The sequence below is a fragment of the Gobio gobio genome (assembly GCF_949357685.1).
Source record: "Gobio gobio genome assembly, chromosome: 5".
NCBI lineage: Eukaryota > Metazoa > Chordata > Actinopteri > Cypriniformes > Gobionidae > Gobio > Gobio gobio.
The window spans coordinates 13,104,217-13,128,820 of NC_137101.1; the positions used below are offsets into that span (position 1 = coordinate 13,104,217).

General features: G+C 40.7%; 1 protein-coding gene across 1 annotated transcript in view; it reads right to left on the reverse strand.

Annotated features, from left to right (window-relative positions):
- The window catches only part of LOC307126094 (uncharacterized protein), a gene marked incomplete at its 5' end in the record, with an annotated part of 73,352 nt that overhangs the window by 24,812 nt on the left and 23,936 nt on the right, over positions 1 to 24,604 (reverse strand). The window contains 24 exon segments of the mRNA XM_079816470.1: positions 4,162 to 4,221; positions 7,465 to 7,523; positions 7,607 to 7,690; positions 7,789 to 8,004; positions 8,102 to 8,416; positions 8,666 to 8,746; positions 8,888 to 9,190; positions 9,363 to 9,680; positions 9,757 to 10,101; positions 10,534 to 10,693; positions 10,782 to 10,864; positions 10,982 to 11,305; positions 18,879 to 18,941; positions 19,866 to 19,943; positions 20,084 to 20,134; positions 20,484 to 20,543; positions 20,979 to 21,062; positions 21,161 to 21,376; positions 21,476 to 21,790; positions 21,983 to 22,060; positions 22,137 to 22,433; positions 23,043 to 23,360; positions 23,437 to 23,760; positions 24,223 to 24,537. Coding sequence (XP_079672596.1) covers positions 4,162 to 4,221; positions 7,465 to 7,523; positions 7,607 to 7,690; positions 7,789 to 8,004; positions 8,102 to 8,416; positions 8,666 to 8,746; positions 8,888 to 9,190; positions 9,363 to 9,680; positions 9,757 to 10,101; positions 10,534 to 10,693; positions 10,782 to 10,864; positions 10,982 to 11,305; positions 18,879 to 18,941; positions 19,866 to 19,943; positions 20,084 to 20,134; positions 20,484 to 20,543; positions 20,979 to 21,062; positions 21,161 to 21,376; positions 21,476 to 21,790; positions 21,983 to 22,060; positions 22,137 to 22,433; positions 23,043 to 23,360; positions 23,437 to 23,760; positions 24,223 to 24,537 — 4,547 coding nt within the window.

Consider the following 24,604-nt stretch of genomic DNA (forward strand, 5'->3'; position numbering starts at 1 on the left):
TTTGTAAGACAGTTTCTCTTCACAAAGCCAATATGCGAGGAGGCGTGGTATCTAATGAATAATGATGAGATAGCACCTGAGATAACAAAGGACTCGCATTAATGAGCTGCATAATGAATGAGCTGCAGGTAGGCCTATGTGACAGAGAGCAACAGAACAAAGGATCTATATTCTCTGCCACAAGAATTTATGATTTATTAAACTATAATTTATGATTTATTACACCAATTGTTTTAAATAACCGTATGTGATCTCATTTGGCTTTGGATCAAAAAATCAGACAGAAAATATATTTTACAATATTCTGCATAATTATTAAAGCTCGAGTAGCATTGCATTATATATATAATCTATTATGAAAACACCCAACATGGTATAAATAACACAGATAAGCCATATATTGTTGCAATTGTGTGTTTATTATCTTCAAACTTGTCTATCTGCATGTTAGTCTAACATTGTTAGAGCGATTTCTGGAAGCTGTTTATGTCAATGTCACATGGTGATACCTGACATATATATATCATATATATGTCAGGTATATATATATCATGCATGATATATATCATGCAGATATATATCATGCATGAAGAAGATATCTTCTTAAGTGCGCCCTCGTGCACAATGTGTTTGAGCTGATGTGTGTGTGGGCGTCGCCTCAGTATTTGAATCTCAATAGAGCACATGCTTCGTGGCCGTGGTCGCATTAGTCTATAATGAGCCGCTCAGGAACAACTAACATTGATCTGCTTTCAAACGGATTACATAAACACAGAATATTTGTTTTTGATTTGGTTTACAGTGTTTAAAACCTGACATTTCAGCGTTTCTTTAGACTTATGGCTCATGTTTGTCAGACAAGTATTCAATAAGATAGAGGTCATTTTCTGAAGACTATCTGAATGAACGTCTTTGACAGAGAGGCTGCAGATTGCGCATCATGTTTGATTTCTTTATTTTGCAAAAAGCACAACCATTTGTTTTTATTGTGACTGTAGTAAAAAAAATAGAATTTAACAGATTATAATGATGTATGACACTTGCCTGAATGATAAAAAATGACAGTTATTTGAGTCTCTTTGGCACTGATAAGAAAAAAAGCAAGCCAATCACCCCGGCGTGATTGCCGACTCGAGAGGGTTAAAGGTCAGGTTCTTTGCCTCATCCGACTCGGTTCGAAGGGAGCCGCAGACAACCCTTCCAGAACCACTGCCAGATCCCAAGTTGGGACTCTGGACTAAGTCGCAGTCCTCATCCTCCGAGCTCCATGGAGGAAACATACAACCAAATGGTGCTTACCCCGAGGCCCATCACCTACAGACGAGTGGAAAGCTGCAATGGAAGCCACGTACACCTTAAGTGTGGATGGGGTAAGACCGGCGGAGAAACCATCTTGGACGAACTCCAGCACTGAAGCCACTGGGCAATTGACTGGGTCCACCTAACGCTCTCTACACCAAGTGGAAAACACATTCCACTTCATGCTGTACTATCTCCTCGTGGAAGGAGCCCTGGAGCTGAGTAAGGTCTCAACTACACATGCCGATAGGCCCGCCTCTAGGTACTAGGCCCCCTCAGGGGCCAGACCCAAAGGTTCCACAGCTCTGGCCGGGGGTGAAATATTGTGCCCCCTGCCTGAGACGGGAGGCCTGCTAGCAGTGCTACGATGTTCGATAACCATACCTGGGTCGGCCAGCAGGTTGCTATTAAAAGTAGGGTGATCACTTCTTGGCAGACCCGCTCCAAGACTCCCGGGAGCAGAGTGAACGGGGGAAATGCATAGACGCAGCAGCCACGTCTGCACTTGAGAGAAAACCACAGAGGGCAGTGGGATGTCTCTCGAGACGCGAACAGATCCACTTCCACTGGGCCGAACCTCTCGCACATGGCTTTCACCACCTCTGGGTAAAGTCGCTACTCCCCAGGCCTCAGCCCCTGCCTTGACAGGACGTCTGTTCCCTGATTTTGGTCCCCGGGGACATATATCGCACAACAGTCTCCCTTGGGACCACAGGAGGATCTGGTGTGCCAGTCTGCATAGAGGGCTGACCACTGCGACCTCAGACCCCCTTGATGAATTAGATATGAGACATGGTGGCCGCGGAGGTCCGGGAAAAAGCTCCTCAGAGCTTTGTAGACAGCCAGCATTTTAAGGCAATTTATGTGCCAAGAAGGCCAAGGACGACATCTCAATGCCGAACTGCCACTACTCGCGACTGGGCCAATATGAGCCAGTCGTCGATGTAGTTCGGTACACGGATGCCTCTGAGACTTAGTTGGAGCCAGAGCTGCATCCATGCACTTGGTGAACATGCGAGGGGGAAAAGCCAGGCCAAACTAAAGAACCTGATAATGGTATGCTTCACCCCCCGAAAACAAACCTCAGGAACTTCCTGAAGGATGGATACATGGAAGTATCGTGACAAACCAGTCCTCAAACTGGATCTGACTTACGATGGTTGGAATTGTGAGCATCTCAAATCTGCATCTCCTCAGAGAACGATTCAAGTACCTCAGATCTAAAATTGGATGCAATCCCCCCCCCCCCCCCCCCCCCATCCTTCTTGGGAACTATGAAGTACCGGCTGTAGAACCCGTACTCCTTGTCTGGCGGAGGAACACTTTCTATGGCCTCCTTTACCAACTAAGAGTGAACTTCCTGTTCCCTTACCCGAACCTGCTCTGGGACCACTGCAGTCCAGACCAACCAGTTGAACTTGAGGAGAGGGTAATATAAGATATATTCGGAAGGCATAACCATGCACCGAGATAATCTGCTAAGGGAACCAGCCTCTCGAGGTTGGCCTCGGGTGTCAACCGAGCCTCGTTCCCGACCCCCTGAAGCGGCTGACCGGCAGGGAGCAGTCGTAGACGTACTTTTAAAAAAAATACCCCATTCCTTATGGACGTTTAAAGAAACCACCAAAATTAGCTAAAACGGCTAAAGCTAGCTAAGTAAACTAGTAGAGAATGAATTCTGCTGCTGCTACAGGGATACGTTTGGGATGAGGAATCAACAGAAATATACTTGTTTGAAGACTGGCGTGGTCCTTTCAGTTAATTACCATTACAATATCCATATTAGGCCTACCGTTCTTTTCCCAAAATGCTGGGGCAGACCTGTCACATACCACAGACAATGATGAGCAGCTTCGAAGTCCGTTGGTAACCGTTGGTTACCGTTTGTTGGCTGTTCCAAACTCATTCAAATTACTAAGATCATAAGTGTGCCATGATGCTAAATATCCAGCATGTTTTTCATCATTTTGAGAGTAGCTTAAAATTCTATTGAGGTTCTGAGCTTGTTGATCGCCAACTAGTAGTGAAATCATCACAGATCCATTGATTTTGATTGGATTTTTATAAATTTTTCTGTGGAATGAGTATACTATTTGGTGAAAAGAATGGCATATTGACTGATGTTATAACTTGGGGGAATAGTTGATTGCCAATAAAGTAAAGATTGAAATATTAGAAAAAAAGTGAGAAAACGCCTATTTCTTGCATTAAATTGATGCAAAATCATGTAGAAATGTGTTTTAAGAGTTATTTTTTCAGTGGATGTTGTCAGCACATGTGTTCTGTGTATCTGGAATGCATTTATTGACAGCCTACCCAACCCACTGAGGATTTGAGGAAAAAAGTCATTTTTCACATTTTTCTGATAAAAATAAAGGGTGCATACATGAAAATGGCCACAATTTTTTTCGCGATATTTCCGGCAGAGCAGACCCTCCAATTATTGGTTCTTAGGGTCAAAGTTAGCAGAAAAAACACAAATAAAAAGTATGGCAGACCATGTCAGGTTCAACCCATTTTATTGAGCTTTTGAGACTTTGGCTCCCCGACTATTAGGGTGTTTTTTATATTTTGGGAAACAAAATAAATGCAAAATATACTGTTGCAATTCTGGAGACCATTCAGCTTTTTAATAATCTGGCAATGAATCATGTGATCAGTTAACTGACCTTTCAGGCCATTGGTGACATCATCATAATATGCAGTCTTGAACTCTTTTTCTAATAAGATAGAATTTTTTTTTGTTAATTGTTGAATTATTAGTCACATTTCATTTAGTGGTAAAATGTGTGAATTAATTTCTTTTAATTTGTAAATCAAATTATTTTAGGCATTATTTTGAATATACTTCAGCTCTCTAACCTGAGAGAAGCTCATCAGCATCTTCATACCCAGAATGCAGTTCTTCAGAGACGAGACACCCTGATAAAGGAGAGCAGAACAGTCAGAAACATGTTCATCTTTACAAACAGAATTAATCCTCATTTCCTTTGGATCATAAAGAATTGTGTTACTGACAACCAACACGCATATTAATTACTTCTTTTTAAAAGCATTAGAGGCAGAAATCTCATGTTTTAGGCCTATTAGCAAACACACATGTATCCTCACATGAACCCATTCCTCACTGCCTTCCAGAAATACATACAGGAAGAGACTGTCACAATTCACCAGTGTGAGTGCCCATGAGAACCACCTGAGGGCACTCCACTTCAGACTGTCACTCCACCCCGGACTTGTCACTTCATCATAAACTACATTACCCATAATCCTTTGCCCGGACTCATCATCACTCATTGTTTGCACCTGTGTCTCATCACCTCATTACCCCATTACCCCAGCCTATATAAACCATTTTCACACTGTCTTTAACTGCGAAGTCTTGTTTGTTGTATTACTGCACTTCTGAGCGTTTTCCCTGGTTTCTTGTCTTGGTTTTGCATTTCTTGCCTGTTCCGTGGATTACCCGTTTGCCTGTCTCTCTTGCCTTGTTTGCTTGTTTGGACTGCTTGCCTGTGTATGACCTGTTGCCTGTTTTTGACTACGATTGTGGATTACCCCTTACAAATAAAGCTGCATTTGGATTCTCAACCTCTGTCTCGGAGCAGTACGTTACAGAAGACTTCGCCAACAATGTATCCAGCAGCAGTATGTCTCGTCCGTCTATGCCAAGGAACTCACTCACTCGAGGACCACATCAGTGTCTTTCTGAACATTGTAAACACCACCAACCTCCCGGACTTTATGTTGATTGACTTTTTTTGCCATGGACTCAATAAACCATTACAAACCCGTGATGGTCCTCGAGGGTCCCTGAGTGGGTTCCTTGATTATGCCCTTCAGGTGAGCGGGTCTGCATTCACTGTGGGAGTTTCAGATGAGGAACACTGCACTCCCGCAGTACCCACCAGTCCAGAGTCTCATCCAGCAACATCTCCAATCACTGTCCAGGGCCCAGTGACGTTACCTGTCTCCATCCAGCGTCCAGAGACGGCTGCTCCAGCCACTGACCAGCGTCCAGAGACGGCTGCTCCAGCCACTGACCAGCGTCCAGAGAGATGGCTCCGGCCACAGACCTGCGTCCAGAGATGGCTCCGGCCACTGACCAGCGTCCAGACCAGCGTCCAGAGATGGCTCCGGCCACTGACCAGCGTCCAGACCAGCGTCCAGAGATGGCTCCGGCCACTGACCAGCGTCCAGAGATGGCTCCGGCCACTGACCAGCGTCCAGAGATGGCTCCGGCCACTGACCAGCGTCCAGAGATGGCTCCGGCCACTGACCAGCGTCCAGAGATGGCTCCGGCCACTGACCAGCGTCCAGAGATGGCTCCGGCCACTGACCAGCGTCCAGAGATGGCTCCGGCCACTGACCAGCGTCCAGAGATGGCTCCGGCCACTGACCAGCGTCCAGAGATGGCTCCGGCCACTGACCAGCGTCCAGAGATGGCTCCGGCCACTGACCAGCGTCCAGAGAGGGCTCCGGCCACTGACCAGCGTCCAGAGATGGCTCCGTCCACTGACCAACGTCCAGAGAGGGCTCCGGCCCGTGTCCCGAGTCCAGAGAGGGCTCCGCCTCCTGTCACGAGCCCAGTGAGGGCTCCGCCTCCTGTCACGAGCCCAGTGAGGACTCCAACCGGGCCACCTGCTCAGCCTGCACCGTCGTGGGGGTCTCCAAGACCATCTGTGCTGTGGTGGTCGTCTGCTCCGCCATGGGGGTCTTCAACCTCGTCTGCGCTGCTGTGGTGGTCGTCTGCTCCGCCGTGGGGGTCTCCAAGACCGTCTGCGCTGCTGTGGTGGTCGTCTGCTCCGCCGTGGGGGTCTCCAAGACCTTCTGCGCTGCTGTGGTGGTCGTCTGCTCCGCCGTGGGGGTCTCCAAGACCGTCTGCGCTGCTGTGGTGGTCGTCTGCTCCGCCGTGGGGGTCTCCAAGACCGTCTGCGCTGCTGTGGTGGTCGTCTGCTCCGCCGTGGGGGTCTCCAAGACCGTCTGCGCTGCTGTGGTGGTCGTCTGCTCCGCCGTGGGGGTCTCCAAGACCGTCTGCGCTGCTGTGGTGGTCGTCTGCTCCGCCGAGGGGGTCTCCAAGACCGTCTGCGCTGCTGTGGTGGTCGTCTGCTCCGCCGTGGGGGTCTCCAAGACCGTCTGCGCTGCTGTGGTGGTCGTCTACTCCGCCGTGGGTTTCTCCAAGACCATCTGCACTGCTGTGGTGGTCATCTGCTCCGCCATGGGGGTCTTCAACCTCATCTGCGCTGCTGTGGAGGTCGTCTGCTCCACCCTGGCTGCCTGCTCTGCCTACGCCAGCCTGGTCATCTGCCCGACCTGCTCCGCCCTGGCCGCTTACTTCACCCTGGCCGCCTGCTCTGCCTGCTCCACCCTCGTCCTCTGTCCAGACTGCGAAATCCTGGTTATCTGCCCAGCCTGCTCCATCCTGGCCTCCTGCTCTGCCTCAGTCTCCAGGCCCTCTTCCACTCCACAGGCCTGGCCCCCCATCCCGCCCCCAGGTCCGCCTCCGCTCCACCTCCCTCCAGGATTATTATTATAGGAGTGTCTGGAAGCCACTCCTTAGGAGGGGGGCTATGTCACAATTCACCAGTGTGAGTGCCCATGAGAACCACCTGAGGGCACTCCACTTCAGACTGTCACTCCACCCTGGACTTGTCACTTCATCATAAACTACATTACCCATAATCCTTTGCCCGGACTCATCATCACTCATTGTTTGCACCTGTGTCTCATCACCTCATTACCCCATTACCCCAGCCTATATAAACCATGTTCACACTGTCTTTAACTGCAAAGTCTTGTTTGTTGTATTACTGCACTTCTGAGCGTTTTCCCTGGTTTCTTGTCTTGGTTTTGGATTTCTTGCCTGTTCCGTGGATTACCCGTTTGCCTGTCTCTCTTGCCTTGTTTGCCTGTTTGGACTGATTACATTTTATGACCCCTTGCCTGTTTGTTGACTACGAGTGTGGATTACCCTTACAAATAAAGCTGCATTTGGATTCTCAACCTCTGTCTCAGAGCAGTACGTTACCGAGACAAACACACACACACACCTGCACCTACTGTACACTTACAAACATATTAACTCCTCCTTATTACCCTCTAAAAATACATACAGGAAGAAACACACACACACACACACACACACACACACACATAAACATGCACCTGCAGCTCTGTGGTTTTCTGCAGGAATTCTGTGGTTTGAAGCAGGAGGTTTAACAGGACTAATAATAGATGAACATCAAGTGTCTCACAGACTCTCTTATTAATTCATCATATTAAATAAGATTCATGTCTCATGTCTCACCCCTCTGAGTGAAGTGATTGTGTCTGCGATGAATCTCCTCATAAACGGCCTCAGTCGTCGTCCTGTGTCTCCTCTTAGAGAGAGCTGTGAGTGTAGACAGACAAACCTGCTGTCAGTTCACAACACATGACTGATCACACACTGAATAAGACACAATATGACAGTCTCTGGATCTCTCCTACCTCTCCTCATCCCTCTGTTCTGCTGAATCAGTATAAGCAGTGGCACTAAGAGCAGTAAGAGCACAACTCCCAGTACAATCACAAGCACGGAGAGAGACGCTGCTGGAGGAGTTTGTGGAGGAGAGACTGATGTTGAGCTTGAGCGCACTGTCTGAGAAACTGGAGGAGAAGCTGATGTTGTTGTGGCAGGAGCAGGAGTATTGGACACTGACAAATCTGGAAAGACAGACAGACACATTCAAAATCATGCAAATTAATATTAGCAGTAAAATTATGTAAAAATGACTAATATTGGTCAGTGTGTTGCTGTGACCTGCACAGGTGAGTCCAGCGTGCTCTTTGTGGGAGCAGTCAGTGTGGTTCTTCAGGGAGAGAGGACAGTCCCACAGGTGAATCTCATTCCCTCTGCACTCGACTCTGTTCAGCCACACAACACCTTCACCAGCACCAAAGGCTGAATTCCCATCAGCCCTCAGTGCTGCTCCACAACCCAGCTGCCTGCAGACCACCTGAGCATCGCTGATGTCCCACTGATCATCACAGACTGAGCCCCACACAGCGTTATGATACACCTCCAGCCTCCCAGAGCACCGGCCCTCCCCTCCACTCAGTCTGAGAGGAACATGCTCTAAATCACACACATCAGCCATCACTGACCAGCTTCAGCACAACATTTACAGCAAAACACACTGAAACTGAACCAAGATGGATTTAAATGTGAATCGATAATGTGAAATGTGAAAAGATACATTTATACATTTTATTATGATTTTTAAATGCAATTAAATTATTGTTTAAATGCACATATTTTATTACTTTATTTGGAGAAAACAGGATTACGTAACCAAAAATGTATATTGATTGTCAAAAATCTTACTTGAACACTGTCTCTGAAGAGGTGATGATGGTGAAGTAGAACATGTCAGACGACTCTGAGGAGAATCAGGATTCTTCTTCTCTGAGATTAAAAATTAAGAGAACTATTAGGATAAAAGAAGTCATAACATCTCTCAATGAGTCATATCATCAATGTGAAAATAAAATTTAAACATTGTTTTTAAAGAAACATGATTGAGACTAAATTTAAAGATCATCTCACTTGAACAAATGATTTTGGCCACCTCATCTTCATTACAGTAGTTCTGTCCCCAGGGTGAAGATGGACACTGCCACAGATTTGAATCATGTGGTCGACATTTTACTTTATCCAGCCAGTTAGGAGCTGATTCCAGTCTTGGTGTAGAATAAGACAAAGCACCAGATCTTCCACAGTTCAGCTCTTGACAGATCAGACTCACTGTGTCTGCTTCCATCTGGTTCCAGCACACATTACCCCAGGATCCATTATAGAAAACCTCCACATTCCCTTCACAGCCCTCAGTTAACCTGATGTCTTTAAACTCTAGATGGAAAAGGGCGTGCATTCAAATAATTGGTATTTAGGTTGTGCTGATCATGGATCCTGGAGTTTATTTTGTAAAAATGACCAGTGTACATTATCCCTTACATAGGATATTTCGTGAAAAACAATTAAATGTATCTTTGAAAATCATTTACATTACTTTATCATTTACCTGAGCACACGACTCCTACATCCTTCTTGTGTTGACAGCCATGTTTTCCCCAGCCTGGAGAAGAGCAGTTCCACAGGGACGTCTCATTCCCCTCACACTCCACCTTATCCAGCCATATGGGTCCAGAACCAGGACCAAACCAGGCTGGTACCTGCTGGTTACTGAGGGCCACTCCACACTGCAGCTGTCTGCACACCACATGGGCATCTTTAATATCCCAGGAGTCATCACACACTGTCCCCCATGAGCCGCTGTGAAAAACCTCCAGCCTCCCTGCACAGTCTCCCCCAGAACCCACCAGCCTGATGGACCCGCGACCTGATATTCAGAGAGAGATAAACACATTATTGATCACTAACAACTGAAGAATCTGCCCAGATGTTGCTCTTCTCACCAAGGCAGGTGATTGACAGCTGTTGTGTGGAGCTGCAGTTGAGAGTTTGTGGAGAGCTGCAGTTCCCCAGATGAGCTTCACTCCCAGAGCACTGGAAGCCCGTCACACACTCATGACTGTGTTCAGGACTGGATGAAGAGGAGCCGGAGAAGTTCAGCACAGAGCCACAGCCCAGCTGTCTGCAGACCACAGAGGATTCAGTGAGACTCCAGGAGTCCAGCAGAACTCTCCTCCAGACCTGATGGATGGAAACTTCCACCTCCCCCTCACACTGTCTCTCTCCAGACAACCGCACCAGACCATCATGAACAGCCAGAGAGGAACCTAAGAAGATCTTATGTCTTACTGAAATATTGCAATTTTGAGATTATGCTTCAACAGCATTTATTAATCTTAGTTAATATAAATTTCAACATTAACTAATACATTATTAAAATCAAAAGTTGTATTTGTTAACATTAGTTAATGGACTGTGAACTAACATGAACAAACAATGAATGGCTAGATTTTTTATTAACTAATATTAACAAAGATTAAAAAATACTGTAACAAATGTATTGCTCTTTGTTAGTCCCTGTTAGTTAATACACTAACAATTGAGACCTTATTGTAAAGTGTTACCATAGGTTTTATTAAAAAAATTAATTCAGAAATAAATGACAAGGGCATTAATCATTCATTCTGAAATAAACATGTGAAATACAGTGCATGATGAGAACTGAAATATTGTATTTATACTATAAAGTCTTTCAGCAGAGTAATATCAGTGAATCTCACAGTAATATGGACTCACCAGAGCAGATGACTCCAACATCTCGTCTATGAGAACATTCAGCTCGACTCCATGAAGAGATGGAACATTCTGAGAGTTTTGTTTCATTCCCGATACAATCAAACACATCAGCCCAGATTTCACCACTTCCCTCTCCAAACCAGTCTGATCCCACAACAGACACAGCAATCCCACAATTCAGCTGTGTACAGAGGACACTGGCAGCTCTCATATCCCAGCATGCATCACACACTGTGCCCCATTGACCGAAGTACTGACGCTCAACTCGACCAGAGCAGATGTCAGGACCATTGACCAGTCTGAGGTCAGAGTAACCTGTGCGAAGAACACAGAGTTTACTGAAACTGATCAAACCAAGAAACCAATCAAATAAATACATTTTAGTAAAACAATTAGATTTCTCTCTGGAAAGGCTGAACATTGACATTTTACCTGAACATATCAGTCCTACGTCATTATCATGGGTGCATTTTATACTATGTGAATTTGATGATGAACAGCGTTGAATGTGGGATTCATTTCCTCTGCACTGAATCTCTTGTGTCCACATCTGAGTGTCTCCTTTGCCAAAAGCAGCTTCTCCCAGCACCTGTACAGGAGCTCCACAGTCCAGCTCTCTACACACAACCTCTGCATCCTGCTGGTCAAAGGCAGCAGCACACACTGAACCCCAGCCGCCTACAAGAAGCATCTCTACTCTCCCAGAGCACAGATGAGACCCGTCCACAAGTCTCGACCTTCCATAGTTTATGGTTTCTGATTATATTTACACAACAGAGAAGAACATCTGTCACTATGATTATGATCTGGGCATAAAACAACAGTCCTTACATTAATAAAGGATTTTATAAATGGATCAAATTGAGTTAAGACAATAAAATACTCATCATCAATTAGCTGTTTATGAATTCTTCTGACAACAAATTATATTAAATTATTTTAATTATAATTAAAATATTTATTATAATTGCATGTATGATGTTGGATGAAATCAGATCAGTGATGCATTAACAGGGTGATGCATAAAGCAGTTCACCTGAGCATCTGACTCCAGCATCATGTTGATGACCACAGTTACTAACACCCCATCCATATGAGCTACAGTTCTTCAGTGTTGACTCTGATCCATTACAGTTCACATTATCCATCCAGATTGGTCCTGATCCTGGTCCAAACTGAAGATTACGCACAGCCTTCACAGCCTCTCCACATCCTATCTCTCTACACACCACTGCAGCAGCAGTCATACGCCAGTTCCTAGTACACACTGTTCCCCACTGACCATTATGATGAACCTCGACTCTGCCACTGCAGGGACTGTTACCACCAACTAACCTCACAGTCTCAAAATCTGTACATGAAAGAGAGAGAGAAAGTAGTAGTAGAACATCATACAATCATCTGTAGAATCATACAAAGTTGGTAAATAGAAATACTTATAAATATTTTGACCTAGCCAACTAAAGCTGGGCATGATTAATGATCTAGTGTCACAAGATCTTAGTTTTTAGATATTACAAATACTTCAGTTTCAAGTGGTCTAATGCCATCATAGATAAACTGCTCCTTTAAACATGTATAATTCCACATATTTACAGTCTATTTTGTACTTACCAGATGTGGTTATAGTGACTATAGAGAAGAGTAAAACGAGTGTCAGACATCCCTCCATCTTCTTCTGCTCGTCACACAGTTTGTTTGACTCTGTTTCTCCTCGGCTCCCTCAAACACACTGAAGAAACTGGCTCCTGTCAGTCCCCTAAAGACAGAGAGACTCTCACAGCTGCCAATGACACTCACTGTTACCTTATTAGACACAACAGAGGAAATCATCAAACACAATCACTGACAAATCAGAAAGCAGCATTTTTATTTTCTCCATATATATCAATAAAGTGTGTGCGCTGATGAGCGGGACTCCTCCTCCAGCGTGAAGAGACACTTCACTGAGGACAGACTCGTGTCAGTCATATGTCAGGGTGGAGAGAAAGTCACACTAAACTTAAAGGAGATACAGAAACACTGCAGGTTATATTCAGCATCAAAGCCTGTGTCTGCACACACAACATACAAGACTGACAACTGACTGCTCACACTGAAGCTTTACTTCACACACAAAACACTTGATATTTGCTATAAATTATAATAAACTGAACATTTTAAAGTTATTTTGGAACAAATGTGTATAATATCAAATATATTTACTAACCAAGAGAACAATTAACAATATGTTGTTAATAAATTATAAAATGAACTGGACTGGTTGTGTACAACAGATACACAAGTTTCAGACCACATTAGTAAATAATAAATAAATAAAATAAATAAACATATTCATTTGGCATTATATCCAAGACATTTGTAGCTGTAATGTGTGTTTGATACTGCAATGCGTAATTCATCCAGCAGATGGAGGCAAAACACTTATTATAAAGAGCAGCAGAAAAGAGTCTTGTCCATGATGGAGCTTCTCATACATTCTTATGAGCAGAAAATGTAAATTTCTTCTTTCATGCATTTAATAAAAAAAAAAGGTAAATATATTTGTTTACAGCTACTTTTAATTATACCAACAATTGCAATGTATTTAACACATAACTCACTTCATAGCAGATTCGTGTCACTCTTTGTTTGCTGTTATAATATATTGTAATACACAGACGGGCAGAATGATGGGTGAATTCAGGTAAAGTGGGACACTTTTTGTTAAACGTGTAATTTAGATACCTAGATTTTTTTAATTTTTTTTTACTTTAGTTAACTTTAAGGTCCAGCTATACTATTTCAATATAAATACAATTGATTTAATGTGTTATTTGCAAGGTATATACCAATAAACATTTTGAGGTCATGCTCTCCCAACAAATCTCTTTTCAGGTAAAGTGGGCCATCCCTGATTTATCAAAAATGATCCTGTATATTGATTAAAAACACATGACTTATTAACACATATTATCAAACAAACATATTCAAAAACAAAAAGCATTTTCAATATCTCATTTCATTATCATTATCTGTTCTTTCTTTCCTTTCTTCCATCTCTGGCTTGAATTTCCTAAAGACACATTCACTTCTGTTTCCTAAAAAGTAGAATATTATACACGTCAACTATAAGACAACCAGTGAATGTCAATTTATTTAGTTAATTTGAATAAAATTACCAAAGGTTAAAGATGGCGACCTTTACAACCTTTAATTCACTTTACCTGAATCCCACTGGTCCACTTTATCTAACACATTCAGCCAAAGTGGACCAGCAATATTTAAACACCTTACAAGAAAACTAACAAACATTTTATTCTTTGTATTTTATTTCCTGTTAACTGTAGTAACAAACAAAACAGACACTGTCACAATAATATATGTTTACAATTAGTGAGCATCTTTAAATAAAATCTCCTGTCAGAGGGTTTTCTATCTTTGAGGGTTTCCTCCTTTGAGGTGTGGCCACAGTCCCCAGAGTCATATCATCAACCAAAACTATTTTAACACTTAAATAAATAGTGTCTATTTAATGAAAGACCATTGTCATGCTGTGAATGTGTAAACCCATCGAGCACAGCACAATCAAACTTAAACGACTGTCACGGCCAGCTCGTTCTCGACCGTTACATAAAGAGGATCACACATGCAAAATGAATAGTTTGACTTACAAGATTATGTATTAAACAAAAATAGTGATCCATTACAGAAATATAACAAAGTCTAGGGATTTAAACAATACAGGGGAAAAATAATAATCCAATTGGTGAGGAATGTTGAGAAATGATAACTAAAACAGAAAGCACCAAAGTGGAGCAAAATGACTTCTCTGGAGATGTTCCCCCAGAGGAAGTCCTGATGAGCAGGTGGAAACAGCTTTTATACCCTCCACCCATAAATTAATCAATTAAGTAGGCCTATGATTGTCTGCAGCCAATCACACCCTCAGAACATAATAGGAGACAGGGTCGTAACACAACCCACTTAACCTGCATTCACCCCTAAATAGCCTACACTGTAGTGAGAGTGATGGGACTATGTAGCTATTGTGTTTTCAGCGGGTTCTCATAATTATCGTTTCTAAAGGTAGGCGTTTATTAAAAATCAAATGAAAATGTCAAATGGAGCATAAAAGAAATTATAAAACGTCTTGGTTGCTTTTTTAAAATGGGAAAAATAAATAATTAGTTGGATGGACTTCCTTTTAACTGTTAATATCTCCCCCAGAACAACAGAAGATCATATTATGCGTTCAGTGTGAGCTGGTCACTGATTTTATGGTAAAGAAAATTCTAGAAGAACATCCGCTTACCGAGCTCCATTTATCGCGCCGCTCTCCGTCCCTTTAAACTTTTCCTGGGATTTCCGCTACATTTTAGTCGAGGGCCGAACTAGTTCAGTGACTATGGGTGCGTCTCAGTCAGCTCCCTAGTTCAGTAGTCAGGGCACTGATCAGGACAAAAGTCAATGGGCTGACTGAACAGTGCCCCGACTACTGAACCAGGGGCTGACCGAGACGCACCCATAACACTCACACACAACACTGCTCTAGTTCAAGCCGTTCATACAGCGCTCAACTCAATACATGAACAAGACTGAAATACAATGTGTCCATTCAACAGAAACTCACCGTGTTTACACGGGCGCGCAGGTCCAAGTATTTATAAAGGAAGCAGAATTTTATTTGGGGGCCCCTAGGTGCCACCACTACGACTGACTATTGTAAATTCTTGATAATTCGCACACCCATTATCAATTGTATTAGTTGTAGCTGCATGCGATGCTTATGTCAGCCTTCCTGTTTTTACCCTTATACGGTTTTTAATTGTAACAGTAGCAAACCCACAAGAGTGGTCAGGTGTTAATTTGCACTAAATGTTCAAAGTCGATACTTCTTTTAGAAAAAAATCGTACATAGCCTATCCCAGAATATGAATATGCTCACAATTTGTTTCCAGGATTCTTTGATGAACAGAAGGTTAAAAATAACAGCATTTATCTGAAATGGAAAGCTTTCAAAGAATCCTAAATAAGTTTACACAACTGTTTTCAACATTGATAATAATCATAAATGTTTCTTGAGCAGCAAATCCTCTATTTGAATGATTTCTGAAGGATCATGTGACACTGAAGACTGGAGTAATGACGCTTAAAATTCATTTTGATCACAGGAATAAAATAAAGCTACTAGATATTCTCATGGAAAACAGCAGTTTTAAATTGCAATAATATTTCCCAATAAATCGTTTTTAATGTATTTTATTTTTGATCAAATAAATGCAGCCTTGGTGAGCAGAATATTCATCGATGTTCATTGATCCGTTAAAAACTATTTCATTTAACTATAAACTGTGTGTCTGTTGATTTTGTACACTTATTTCGATAATACTGTCAATCACCTAAAAAATAATTTTCCTTCATTTTGCTCTTTTAAAAATCCATTCATTCATAAAGTTCATAAAAATTAATTGATAAAAAACATATTTTGAGTATGCACTGATATCAATATAAAATTGCGTTACTCGTTTTTGTGAAGCATGTACCATTTCATACAAAAATATTTAAAATTACAAAAACATAAGGCACTGATGCATTAGTAGAAACATAAGAAACTCCCAGTAGCTCCAGGAACTGTCATGATTTGATGAAGAGAGGCAGTGGGTGTGGTCAGTGATCACATGACCCCTCCCTCTTTATTTGGCTCCTCCCCCACATCATCATAGTCTGTTTTTAAAAACAAAAGCAAATTCTTATTTTCATTCTCATTATTATAAATACATCAATATTTAGTTTAAATGAGCAACATAAATAAAATACAGGCTATATAAATGTCACAGTAAACTACCCAACAGGTTTCTCTGATCTTCATTGCTGTTCTTCACATCATCATACTCCTCCTGGGGCCTGTTTCAGAAAGGAGGTTCAACCAACTCTGAGTTTAAACCTGAACTCTGAGTTGACTTACTCTGAGATGGGAAACTCTGAGTTTTGGGTTTCAGAACAGCTGAATTGAGGTAGTTCAATCAACTCTGAGTAGACTGACTCTGAGTTAAGCTCATGCACTCCAACTATGAAAAGCCACGATCAATTGAGCTCAGAAATTACGATTCACCATGGCAACAGCACCCAACAAAAAGATGTTTGCATACTTCCGGGTCAATACACAAGTTTAATTCTTAGTTATTTTAATTAAGTTTAATTTTCATGGTATACAAAAGGCAAACAAAGAATGTGGCAGCAGCTAAAAAAATAAATAAAAAAAACATAATTCAATCAGGAAAAGCTTTAAGCATAAAATGTTCATGGGTGTAGGTTTAATGACTTTACATACATTTGACATATTAAATAAATATCATTCAGTGTCCAATGTGCACTGTGCAGCAGCTTTTTCCACATAGACCCTTTTCACAGACTGTAAATCCTGCAAAGTTTTTTGTGTTTTTTTTATTTTATGTATGTACATTTATAACACTAATACTTTGTATTATATTACTTTTGCATCAAATTATAAAAATTAAGTTACCGCTGCTGTGAGAGTGTTTCTAATACAGCGTCTATGGGAGTGATAGTTAAAATTAACATCTCTTTCTCTCTTTATTTTTTATTTCGAACAACAACCAATAAAATAATAAAAATAAAGTAAAATATGAACATACAACATTTGTGTTACCAATAGACGCAATATCAAAAATAAAATTACATGTGTTCGAAAAGGAGCGGGATGAAGCAAAAAGCTTGTTATTTTCCCACCCCTTATATAACCATACAAAATTTCATCAAAATTGAATTCTCACCACATACATCATATACTTATTGCACAACAACCATTGCACAAATACATTAAATTAAATAAAAATAAGAAAAAATATCTTATACTCAATCTTTTAACCCACCCTCATTATTCTTGTTCCACCTCATAACCTTTTAGTAACTCGATTTTATACAGCTTTTTAAACTGTTTAAAGTTTGTACAGTATTTTAACACCTGTTCCAACTTACGGTATTCCACAACCTCACCCCACATATAGTGATGCACATACTTTTCATAGTAGTTCTTAACATCTTGCTCTCTTTTCACTGCAGTTATCAATCTCACTTTAATTTTTCCATCATTTTGAAAGTTGTTAAATCACTATTGTGGAGTTTTTCTTTTGCTATTTGAGCAAATGGAGACACAAAAAAATATATTTAATGTATTCTCTCATTCACCGCTATAAGAGTTAACCCAACTATGACAACTTCAGCTTCGGAAACCCAGAAATGTGAAAAGGGTCTATGCTCTTTTTACATAATGAAATGTTCTCTAATCCCACCTGTTACATTTATTAATCAGGGTAATGACATTAACATTTGACTACTACTCAGGCCAGCCAAACACCAGCACCACTGACAGATGAAGAGGAGATGGAGGAAGAATATTAACATCCAACAGGAAAAAGAATAAAGTATTTGTAGGAAATAAAGATGACTATAAAAATGTAAATAAATGTATTTAACAGCTGTGGTGGTGGTTATCTCGTACTACCATCTGGCAGCATCCTTCCATTCCATACAATAATCCGTTTTCAGAAAGTGTGATGATGAGTATATGAGTGTCATCAATGCGTCCAACCACTGGAAATCCTAAAGGAAATTCTAATTATTAGGATACTTCTAGAGGTTTATCAGTGAACGTCAGGATCCTGAATAAAAGGACATGCCATTTGTGTCAATTTGACAGTGTCCTCATGATGAAAATATGAGCAATGAATGTTCCTGCAAAGAATGCTTTTATTACTTTGTATTACTTTAGATTTAGATTAAATTTATAGTTTTTTTATATTTATACTTGAAATACGACCAAAATACTCAATAAGAAAAGCATTTGTGGCGTTTGAATGAATGAATAAAGTATTTAAACACTGCTGGTGCTTTAAAAGGGGGAAGGAGAACGAAACAAACTCTGGGTTTACCAAAGAAAACCTGCTTCTGACCAGGTTAGGTCCACAGAGTAAGTTACCCTGGTAACTGACTCGGAGTATAAGTTACCTCTCTTTCAGAAACGGGCTTGGCTTACCCTGCTTTCTCGGGTTTGACATACCTCCTATTCTGAAACAGAAAACCCAGAGTTTCCCTTATTTCAGGGTTAACCTACTCAGAGTTTTCACTTAACCTCCTTTCTGAAACGGGCCCCAGATCTCCCTCTGATACACATGTGAAATAAAACCTCACATTGTGTCATTGATTTCTTTCTCATGTCTGAGACTGTTAGATTTACTCCTGATAAAGTTCTGATGATTCATTAATGGTAAAAACACATGTTCAGTATAAAGCGGTTGATAATAAAATGCAGTTCTGTGTGTCTCACCTGTGACACCTGGAAAGTTCTGTCTATTAATGATGACATCATCATAACGCTCCGGTGTGTCCACTACATTTACATGAAGATATAAACAGAACAAATGTTATATCATCTTATCAGTACTGTATTCTTTTAAACATAAAATAAAATAAAAAACAAATAAAAGTAAAAACACCTTTTTTAATATTAGAGGTTTGTCCGCTCGTCATGACATCATCATAGCTCTCAAGTGTGTCTTCTACAAATTGAACATGAGGCACCCATAAAAAATTATGTATATTTTATATACATGTACACAGATTGTATATAAACTGTCGTCGACCCCCCCCCCCCCTTTTTTTTGAGAATAGACATGAAAATGCTCTATCCAAACTTAAATGGCTGTAATTCAAGAATGATTTGGAATATAGACCTAAGTTGGTCTTGTTTTAAAGAAGACACTCTGTAAATTATTGCTGAAGTGAAAGCAATTCAAAAGTTATGGAAGTTTAAATTTACTGTAAATTAAAGCTGTACTGTTCTAAATCTTTTTTATTTTGTATATTATATATATATTACAACTTTTTTTTTTAACATGCATTGTTTTAATGCATTTTCCTGTAACAAATAAAACATTTTTTGTCCAAATATCACTCCCATCACAAAACAGTCACCAAATATGGATCTTTGAGACTCAGACCTTTTCTACGATATGTGTTTTGTCAAGATTAGAAAAGATTTTGATTATAAAGTAGTTAAAATACATTTTGTAATATGAAACATGACACCGCCCACTAGGGGAGGAGCCCGCTAGAAGAACTTAATGTACCATTTCTATGGTAACGCAACATCCGATTTCAAAACTCTGAGTTTGTAAGCTTTCGAATGATACCTAAGTTATGATAATTACTAAAATATATGATACGAAAAAAGGCGATCAAAAAAAGAGCGTTAGCGGGACAGGGACAGTTAAGGGGTTAAATATTTCATATCCTATTATAGAATAAACGGCACCTGTCTCACGATCTGGTTTCAGTCCATCAGTGATGACATCATCATAGTATCCCGGTGTGATTTCCTTCATCATCTCTTCTGCATTAACACATGTTATATATTTTGGGTGTTTTTAATATTTTGGGAAACAAAATAAATGCAAAATATACTGTTGCAGTTCTGGAGACCATTCAGCTTTTCAATCATGTGGTAATGAATCATGTGATCAGTTAACTGACCTTTCAGGCCATTGGTGACATCATCATAATATACAGTCTTGAACTCTTTTTCTAATAAGATAAAAAAAAATAAAAAAAATAATAATAATAATATATATATATATATATATATATATATATATATATATATATATATATATATATATATATATATATATATATATATATATATATATATATATATATATATATATATATATATATATATATATATATATATATATATATATATATATATATATATATATATATATATATATATATATATATATATATATATCGTTAACGGTTGAATTATTAGTCACATTTCATTTAGTGGTAAAATGTGTGAATTAATTTCTTTTAATTTGTAAATCAAATTATTTTAGGCATTATTTTGAATATACTTAATCTCTCTAACCTGAGAGAAGCTCATCAGCATCTTCATACCCAGAATACAGTTCTTCAGAGATGAGACTCCCTGATAAAGGAGAGCAGAACAGTCAGAAACATGTTCATCTTTACAAACATAATTAATCCTCATTTCCTTTGGATCATAAAGCATTGTGTTACTGACAACACAACACAAATATTAATTACTTAATTTTAAAAGCATTAGAGGCAGAAAGCTCATGTTTTAGGCCTATCAGCAAACACACATGTATCCTCACATGAACCCATTCCTCTGCCTTCCAGAAATACATACAGGAAGAGACCAACACACACACACACACACACACACACACACACACACACACATATATAAACATGCACCTGCAGCTCTGTGGTTTTCTGCAGGAATTCTGGTTTGAAGCAGGAGGTTTAACAGGACTAATAATAGATGAACATCAAGTGTCTCACAGACTCTCTTATGAATTCATCATATTAAATATAAGATTCATGTCTCATGTCTCACCCCTCTGAGTGAAGTGATTGTGTCTGCGATGAATCTCCTCATAAACGGCCTCAGTCGTCGTCCTGTGTCTCCTCTTAGAGAGAGCTGTGAGTGTAGACAGACAAACCTGCTGTCAGTTCACAACACACGACTGATCACACACTGAATAAGACACAATATGACAGTCTCTGGATCTCTCCTACCTCTCCTCATCCCTCTGTTCTGCTGAATCAGTATAAGCAGTGGCACTAAGAGCAGTAAGAGCACAACTCCCAGTACAATCACAAGCACGGAGAGAGACGCTGCTGGAGGAGTTTGTGGAGGAGAGACTGATGTTGAGCTTGAGCGCACTGTCTGAGAAACTGGAGGAGAAGCTGATGTTGTTGTGGCAGGAGCAGGAGTAGTGGACACTGACAAATCTGGAAAGACAGACACAGACACATTGAAAATCATGCAAATTAATATTAGCAGTAAAATGATGTAAAAATGACTAATATTGGTCAGCGTGTTGCTGTGACCTGCACAGGTGAGTCCAGCGTGCTCTTTGTGGGAGCAGTCAGTGTGGTTCTTCAGGGAGAGAGGACAGTCCCACAGGTGAATCTCATTCCCTCTGCACTCGACTCTGTTCAGCCACACAACACCTTCACCAGCACCAAAGGCTGAATTCCCATCAGCCCTCAGAGCTGCTCCACAACCCAGCTGCCTGCAGACCACCTGAGCATCGCTGATGTCCCACTGATCATCACAGACTGAGCCCCACACAGCGTTATGATACACCTCCAGCCTCCCAGAGCACCGGCCCTCCCCTCCACTCAGTCTGAGAGGAACATGCTCTAAATCACACACATCAGCCATCACTGACCAGCTTCAGCTCATCATTTACAAAATACAAAAACAAAATACACACTGAAAGTGGAGGCCTATAAAGCTGTTATTAATTTTGAATGTGGAATAAAACAATTTTTACTGCACAAACAAAAGTTAATATCAGAAAAAAAGAAAACACAAGCTTTTGATAAACTTACTTGAACATTGTCTCTGGCGAGGAGATGCTGAGGTAGAACATGTCAGACGACTCTGAGGAGATTCAGGATTCTCCTTCTCTGAAATTGTATATAATATTATTTAACCAAATATGATCACGTTGAACCATCTTAAATCAGTTAAATCTCATCTTACCTGAGCAGGTGATTTTGGCCACTTCATTATCACAGTCATTCAGCCCCCAGGGTGAAGATGGACACTGCCATAGAGTGGAATCATGACGTCGACAATTAAATTTATCAAGCCAATTATGAGGCTTCAGTCCCTCTGAATAACTGGGTTCACTGCCAGATCTTCCACAGTTCAGCTCCTGACAGATCAGACTCGCTGTGTCTCTGTCCATCTTATTGTAACACACATTACCCCAGGATCCATTGTAGAAAACCTCCACATTCCCTTCACAGCCCTCAGTTAACCTGATCTCTTTAAACTCTAGATAGACAAAGATGAGAATCAATGCTAACTCTCACATAACTGAAGTCTGTTAATTATGTACCAGAACCATAATACAAATGTATGATTCCAATTCTGATTCCTCTTAGCGATTACGGTTCCTTAACGGTTTAATTTATGATCGTTTCATTAAGGACACTAAAACCAAAAATGTGGAAACCTATTTCATTTATTAATATATACAAATACTTATTCTGCCCAAATGCATAATGTCAAAAATTATTTGGAAGCCGTATATCTTTGATTCTCTAAAAATAACCATCTCAGTGGTTTGTTCGGTAATCAGACTGCATTGGTCGCAGTGTGTGTAGTGCTGTAGATTCAGTTGTGTTTCAGTGGAAGTAGAAATCTCTGTCAGAGTATTTTAGTCCAGTATTCTGTCTGCATTTGAAAATTGCATGTGTGTGTTAACGGAATCGGTTCCTGTATTTATTTATTTTATTGAAACACATCTGAATGAAAACAAGTTCTCAGTTCTCGACCCTAATGTTAACGTGTATAAGGACACTGGATATCATCAGTCACATACATAGGATATTTTGAAATGTTATCGTCAAGTAATTATTTACATTATTGTTTTCTGTTTACCTGAGCACACGACTCCTACATCTTCCTTGTGTTGACAGTCATGTTTTCCCCAGCCTGGAGAAGAGCAGTTCCACAGGGACGTCTCATTCCCCTCACACTCCACCTCATCCAGCCATATGGGTCCAGAACCAGGACCAAACCAGGCTGGTACCTGCTGGTTACTGAGGGCCACTCCACACTGCAGCTGTCTGCACACCACATGGGCATCTTTAATATCCCAGGAGTCATCACACACTGTCCCCCATGAGCCGCTGTGAAAAACCTCCAGCCTCCCTGCACAGTCTCCCCCAGAACCCACCAGCCTGATGGACCCACGACCTGATATTCAGAGAGAGAAAAACACATTATTGATCACTAACAACTGAAGAATCTGCCCAGATGTTGCTCTTCTCACCAAGGCAGGTGATTGACAGCTGTTGTGTGGAGCTGCAGTTGAGAGTTTGTGGAGAGCTGCAGTTCCCCAGATGAGCTTCACTCCCAGAGCACTGGAAGCCCGTCACACACTCATGACTGTGTTCAGGACTGGATGAAGAGGAGCCGGAGAAGTTCAGCACAGAGCCACAGCCCAGCTGTCTGCAGACCACAGAGGATTCAGTGAGACTCCAGGAGTCCAGCAGAACTCTCCTCCAGACCTGATGGATGGAAACTTCCACCTCCCCCTCACACTGTCTCTCTCCAGACAACCGCACCAGACCATCATGAACAGCCAGAGAGGAATCTGGAGATAAGAGCTGATGTTTTACTAAAAGTTTGATAATATGCTTTACATTAATAATGCAACTAAGTACTGTATGAACAATACTACTACAGCATTTATTAATCTTAGTTCATAAAAATGTCAACATTTACTAATACATTATTAAAATCTAACATGAACAAACAATGAATAGCTGGATTTTTATTAACTAACATCAACAAAGATTAATAAATACTGTAACAAATGTATTGCTCATTGTTAGTCCATGTTAGTTAATACATAACCTATAGGTTTTATTTTAAAAAAATTATTAGAATTAAAATTGTATTTTATTAAAAAATACTGAAATAAATTACAATGGCATTAATTATTCAGTCTAAAATAAACATGTGAAATGCAGTGCATGATGAGAACTGAAATATTGTATTTATAAATTCTTTCAGCAGAGTAATATCAGTGAATCTCACAATAATATGGACTCACTAGAGCAGATGACTCCAACATCTCGTCTATGAGAACATTCAGCTCGACTCCATGAAGAGATGGAACATTCTGAGAGTTTTGTTTCATTCCCGTCACAATCAAACACATCAGCCCAGATTTTATCACTTCCCTCTCCAAACCAGTCTGATCCCACAACAGACATAGCAATCCCACAATTCAGCTGTCTACAGAAGACACTGGCAGCTCTCATATCCCAGCATGCATCACACACTGTGCCCCAATCATTGAGGAACTGACGCTCCACTCTTCCAGAACAAGAGTCTGAGCCTTTTAACAGTCTGAGGTCAGTGTAACCTGAATAAAAGAAAAAGTGGTAAGAAACAAAGTACAATGCAGCTGACAGTGAAGAAGCTATACTCAA